Below are 6,548 nucleotides of genomic sequence, written 5' to 3'. Positions count from 1 at the left end.
CGGACACACCCGGCACTAAAAGCCATACGGCATTTTATTTCATCTCCTGAAAGCAAGCTGATAGCTACGTGACCCAAATAGAGTACGGTAGTCAACTCACTCGGTGAGCAGGAAGCGATCATGGCCTTAATTAAGGTAAGCCCCGAGCATTTGCGTGGTGTGAAAATGGGAAACCACAGAAAATCACATTCAGGACTGCTGACAAATGCAAACTAACAGCTACCGGTACACGACCCGGATCGCGTAACCAACTAGATCGGTGGTTTGGGTTAAGAGAAGTGGATTGGTTGGCCCTGTTTGTACTTCCTCTTAAGACAGTAAACATCCTCATCCTCATCATCATCATCATCATCATCATCACAGCAAAAAAATACAATAATACCGTAGATAGGGCAGGGATTTTCCCCTTTTAACGTCTCATCGACTCGAAGAGGTCTCGACGCTGGGAAAGAAGCGACCGTGGACTTCTTCTTTTTCATAAAATAGCTATGTTGGCACAATTGATTCCTAGATGGGCGATTCTAGAAAATTCGAATTGCTCATATCTTGGAATGCTAGGAAACCAGCCAACCAAGAGTACGCCATTTTTTATCTTCTCGCAAAAGAAATCTGGCTACTAGAGGATGTAAAAACAAATGTTAACTTAATTGTTATAGAATAATCTAGAAATCTCTTTGTGAAAGTCTTTATTGAAATATCTCATTCTGCAGTGTAAAAGAAGCTCTTACTAGACAAAATCTTGCCATTCTGGTGTCCATTAAGGGAGCGCGCTTAAATTGTTCGGTCTAATGGTTAGAAAAAGTGGCCCTGTGGCCGCTCAAGTGAATTTAACCCATCCCATCGAGAGCAAAATCAAACTCTCTCTTCGCAAAAGCAGCCACTTTAAGATCTGCACGATTGGTTTCAAATTTCGGCATTTCATTTTCAAAATGAAGTTGTAAAATACTTAATATTGCTCCTTAAAACAATAATCACAACTAACAGTTATGCAATGGATTTATAAAGACAACGTGGAACATAAAGAATAGACCCACAGCGAAATCTTACAGCTACAGTTTTATCGTTGGTTTCATCAATGGAATATGTTGGCCATACTGCTTCTTCCGATGACATGCAAATGAAAAATGAATGCCACCGAGCGAATGAAGAACAAGTACAATGGTTACACGTAACTGTAGGTAAATAATTGGTGAGTTAATAACAGCTTTGCCTACAAATCACTTGGATAAATATTACAGGTCATATCATAATTCAGTTTACTGTCGTGTAAATCACTTTCATGGATGATACCACGTACCCGTTCCCAATTCTTTATTGCAACCGAGATTTGAAACTGAACTCGGACCTTTTGCACTAGTTTTGATGATAAATATTAATTTTGCATGACCTCCCCTGCCTCATCCGTTGTACATGATTAAGTTATCACCGAGGAGTTAATACTGTTCATTGTCAAAATTGTACGAAAGTGAATTGAGGTTATGCAACTGCAGCGTCTACGTTAACTCTAACCTACATTCGGATTTTATTAATGTCATTCTTAATGTGGAGGAATTTTAAAAAAATGTGGAAATGTAATGCATTGGCAAACAGTTTATCTAAGGCCTGGATTCAGTTCGAAAATTCTGTGCAGTATCTATGGGCGAACCCTACTAAATATGAAAGACCATATGTACTTAAAAGCAACACAGGATACTTCTTAAGATATTTTCTATCGTTCTATGTATTTAAAACTTCCCTCCCTTGAAAAAATAAAACCGACTTGCATATGTTTACAACTGTAAAATGTCATTTCGTCTTGAGATAGGCTATAGGCCTTATGCTAATTTTAGCTCTGCATGAGACATCTGCTTTGGTAATTATTACAATATGCACAGTGTTGCCAAGAGATGATGGAGGTGGTTTTAAGGAGAAACTTAGTGTAATCATCCCCTCCAGGTCACCTCGCCCTACATTAGTTTTGACTGTTAATCTCTAATCTTTAACAGTTTCTGTCTGTTTAAGAAAAAAGACTTGTTGAATCCATCCAATTATCATTCCCATATAATGTGTAGTAATTTTGTCTCATGATACACTAGATAAGGCTCAATACTGACACAAAAAAAATTAATATACCTAATCACAAATATAAATTTGAACAAATTTTATTTTGAATTCTTAGTTTTTAAATTCTTCCTGCAACAAATGCAGACTGCCAATGTGACAAAGAGTACTATTTTGATAGATGGCATAACAGTTTGCCTCTTTGTATTGGACCAAATCTCTTCACATGGTTATGAGGGTATTTAGGGGTTCTAGTATGGATGTAAAGGAGAGGGCATATAAATCTGGTAAGACTCTAATTAGAGTATGGTTCCAGTGTATGGGCCCCATACCAGGACTGCTTGATACAAGAACTGGAAAAGATACAGTGAGAAGCAGTGCAATTTGTTCTTGGTGATTTGTAGTGTTACAAAAATATTGCAAACTTTGGGCTGGGAAGACTTAGGAGTAAGGAGATTTTATGTTCTAAGCTGTCAGTGAAGAGATGGTGTGGAATGGCATTAGTAGACGAATAACCTTGAGTGGAGTTTTTAAAAGTAGGATCATAATATGAAAACGAAGTTGGAATTCAAGAGGACAAATTGGGGCAAATATTCACTTACAAGACAAGAAGCAAGGGATTAGAATAATTTATGAAGGGAAATGTTCAATTAATTTCCAAGTTTTTTGAAAACACATAAGAAAAGACTAAATAAACAATTGATAGGGAATCTGCCACCTGGGCGACAGTCCTAAATGCAGATCACTGATTAAGTCGGAGGTTTAGTTTGAAGCTTGGAAGAATTGTTGTGATTGGGAAGTAAGATGGGTTGTGGCTCAGACAGAACCCAAGTTGGCAGGTTCAGTCCCGGCTCACTCTGGTGGTATTTGAAGGTGCATCTTCATAGATTTACTGGCACGTAAAAAAAAAAACTCCTGTAGAACAAAATTCAACCTCCCTGGTGTCTCTGAAAACTGTAAAAATAGTTCATTGTCATCATGGCCTAATCAATCTCCGCTTGGAATTAAAGCCTCCCACATCGTCTCAGGTTTTTCTATCTTGGGCAGTTTTCAACCACAATGGCATGAGAATTTTGCCTCTCTATATTAGACCACCTCGACAACAGACATTGTCATTGTCCACTTCTCAGATACCACTCTGCTAATGCCTTGTCCATTTCCAGGGATCAGATCTTGCTGTATTCCCAGCCCAGCCCAGCTCAGCTCCACTTCTTGGACCATACCTCAGGCATTCCATTGTAACGGGTCTTACATTTGAACAATTAAAAAGACAAATTTGGAGAATTAAATAACAATTGATCAAAATCTCATCATTTGCAAAAGATAGCTCTTACTTTTGTGTTTACTATAGGGTATTATTTTCTGAAATAAAACTTTCCCCAGTATTTTAATATTAAAAATATATACTGTGACGGGTGTTACACAAATGCAACACACTTGTTGAGGTACATGGTGAAAATCAATAAACTCTCTGAGATGACAGCTAATAGAAACTTGCAAATTTTATTGCAGACCAAAGAATCTCTAGGAAAACTAAACATATAATTAAAAAAAAAAGGACAATCACCCGTTTTACTTGTTATTTCGCTATTTTGAATGTAACGGGTGTTACAGGATTTGTAACAGGTGTTACACGGGTGACAGAAAACATTATAACTGAGCAAAATTGCCAAAATGCTTATCAGATTAAAGGACATAATAGTATAGCCTATAAGGACAAATTAAAGTAAGATTGTTTGTTTAAATGATTAAATTAAGTATTTGAGCTCATGAACAAATTTAACAACTTCTTAAATTATTCTGAAACTCGTATTTTAACAGTCATATATTATTAAATGAACTTCAGAATCATGTTTATAATTAGAGAGAAACTTAAGCGATAAAATATAGCACACTATTATTTTTTACAGATTCTACTTTTTTTTCATTTTGAAACCTCAAAAATTGCATCTAAACTTTAGTAATAACGATTTTAAAAATCTATTCATCACTAGATATGGCCATTTATAACATGTACTGTTCATATAGTTAACCATACCACTATATTTTGATAGTTTAAATAAACATGCCAAGGTTGCACTTTTCATGGAATCTATGACCTTTTGTTGATCCTCTAGTCCAGTTTTATGTCTCATGACAATGATACAGAGACAGTCCCTCAATAAAACACTCGGTAAGCTTCTTTCCATCCTTCCCTGACAAAGTAATTAGTGGGTTGTAAAACCAATAACCTTCTTTTCTTCTGTCCTAGCATTTAGTTCTACATTGGTACATACAGGGTCTGCTTTTAAACATGCCATCAAGGAACATGTGTGTCTTGTAGGCATCAACAAAGTTGATGCCCTAGACCGCAGGAAGTATTAAGTAAAATATAATATACTGTATATGACAGTCACGTGGAAAAGATACCTTAAGTTGGAAAATACATTATGTGATCAAAAGTATCCAGACACCTGGCTGAACATGACGTACAAGTTCGTGGTGCCCTCCATCGGTAATGCTGGAATTCAATATGGTGTTGGCCCACCCTTAGCCTTGATGACAGCTTCCACTCTCGCAGGCATATGTTCAATCAGGTGCTGGAAAGTTGCTTGGGAATGGCAGCTCATTCTTCATGGAGCGCTGCACTGAGGAGAGCTAGTGATGTCGGTCTGTGAGGCCTGGCATGAAGTCGGCGTTCCAAAACATCCCAAAGGTGTTGTATAGGATTCAGGTCAGGACTCTGTGCAGGCCAATCCATTACAGGGATGTTATTGTCGTGTAACCACTCCGCCACAGGCTGTGCATTGTGAACAGGTGTTCGATCGTGTTGAAAGGTGCAATAGCCATCCCCGAAGTGCTCTTCAACAGTGGGAAGCAAGAAGGTGCTTAAAACATCAATGTAGGCCTGTGCTGTGATAGTGCCACGCAAAACAACAAGGGGTGCAAGCCCCCTCCATGAAAAGCACGACCACACCATAACACCACCGCCTCCAAATTTTACTGTTGGCACTACACACGCTGGCAGATGACGTTCACCGCGCATTCGCCATACCCACACCCTGCCATCGGATCACCACATTGTGTACCGTGATTCGTCACTCCACACAACGTTTTTCCACTGTTCAATCATCCAATGTTTACGCTCCTTATACCAAGTGAGGCGTCCTTTATGATGGCCTGGATAGATGCCTGCCTATTACACTTAACGACCCTCTGCAACTGTCGGCGGTCTCTGTCAGTCAAGAGACGAGGTCGGCCTGTACGCTTTCGTGCTGTATGTATCCCTTCACGTTTCCACTTCACTATCATATCAGAAACAGTGGACCTAGGGATGTTTAGGAGTGTGGAAACCTTGCGTACAGACTTCTGACGCAAGTGTCACCCAATCACCTGACCACGTTCGAAGTCCGTGAGTTCCGCGGAGCGCCCCATTATGCTCTCTCATGATGTCGAATAACTACTGAGGTCACTGCTATGGAGTACGTGGCAGTAGGTGGCAGCACAGTGCACCTAAGATGAAAAACGTATGGTTTTGGGGGTGTCCAGATACTTTTGATCACATAGTGTATATTCTTTTAAATTTTATTATTTGATAGAACATAATATTACAATTGTTTTCTTGAAAACCAGGGGTCTCTAGCTTAAAAATTTGTGTGTTTAATGTTTGGACAGCATTTACATATTTTTTTTTTAATGTGCGTAACTTGTATTGAGGGGCATTTTAGAGACTCCTCAGTATACTATTGTATGCTATTGATGCTACAGTCATTTACTTTTAAGGATCAGGGTATCATATGATGCCGTTTCTCAGCTGTGTTCTAATGAAGGTTCCTCCTTATTATGTTGTTCTTGATAGAGTCCAAACACCTTAGTCTGGGGATCTACTCCTAGTTCCCCTTCCTTCAGTTTTAACCTCCATCATATGCTTCGGTATCGTTCCCTCCTATCGTCCTCTAAACATGTCTAAACCATCTCAGTTTATTTCCGTCTATTGTTTTGGAAAGCTTTATCACTCTACTTTCCTTTCTGCAAAAACCTTACTGTCAAAGTTCCTTGGATTTAATGTCATCTGTGTTTAACTATGACATTTAACCACTAAACTCTTGTCAAGTATCAGCTTTATATTTGTAGGTAACAAAGTCTTCAAGGAGAATGGCAGGAAAGACCAATGTCAAGTTTGAGGCCATTTGGTTTCCAGAGGCTGGTCATCAAAATGTAAGTGAAAATTGTTTTAACCTGTCCTTTCTTGTCATTAAAAATAAAAAATAAAAAAAGAGATAATTTATTTTCCTCATGATAGCACTGTGGAGTTTTGGTATATCACAGGATGGTAGTATTAGAGACAAAGGACAGGAGAAGAATTGTGCGTACTAACCATAACATTTTTAAAATGGGAGGAATTCCATTTTTCAATTTCTTTTTCAGTAGTAGGGGGCCCTTTTCACATACAGTTCAGATATTGGAACTTGTGTACAAGATGGGTAAGAGAGAAAACTCCTAAAAAGCACTTACCACCTCTCAAATCC

General features: G+C 38.5%; 1 protein-coding gene across 1 annotated transcript in view; it reads left to right on the top strand.

Moving 5' to 3' along the window:
- The first annotated feature begins 1,130 nt into the window (after positions 1-1,130).
- LOC136882404 (myoneurin) overlaps positions 1,131-6,548 on the top strand; it is a 28,702-nt gene continuing 23,284 nt past the window's right edge. The window contains exons 1-2 of the mRNA XM_067155032.2: positions 1,131-1,189; positions 6,154-6,237. Of these exons, the coding sequence (XP_067011133.2) occupies positions 6,175-6,237 (63 nt within the window). The 5' untranslated portion in view covers positions 1,131-1,189; positions 6,154-6,174. The remainder of the gene's footprint in view (positions 1,190-6,153; positions 6,238-6,548) is intronic.

The sequence above is a fragment of the Anabrus simplex genome, chromosome 10 (assembly GCF_040414725.1).
Source record: "Anabrus simplex isolate iqAnaSimp1 chromosome 10, ASM4041472v1, whole genome shotgun sequence".
In the NCBI taxonomy this organism is placed as follows: domain Eukaryota; kingdom Metazoa; phylum Arthropoda; class Insecta; order Orthoptera; family Tettigoniidae; genus Anabrus; species Anabrus simplex.
Note: the sequence above shows the minus strand (reverse complement) of the source record. Positions and strands in the feature narration are given on the sequence as shown.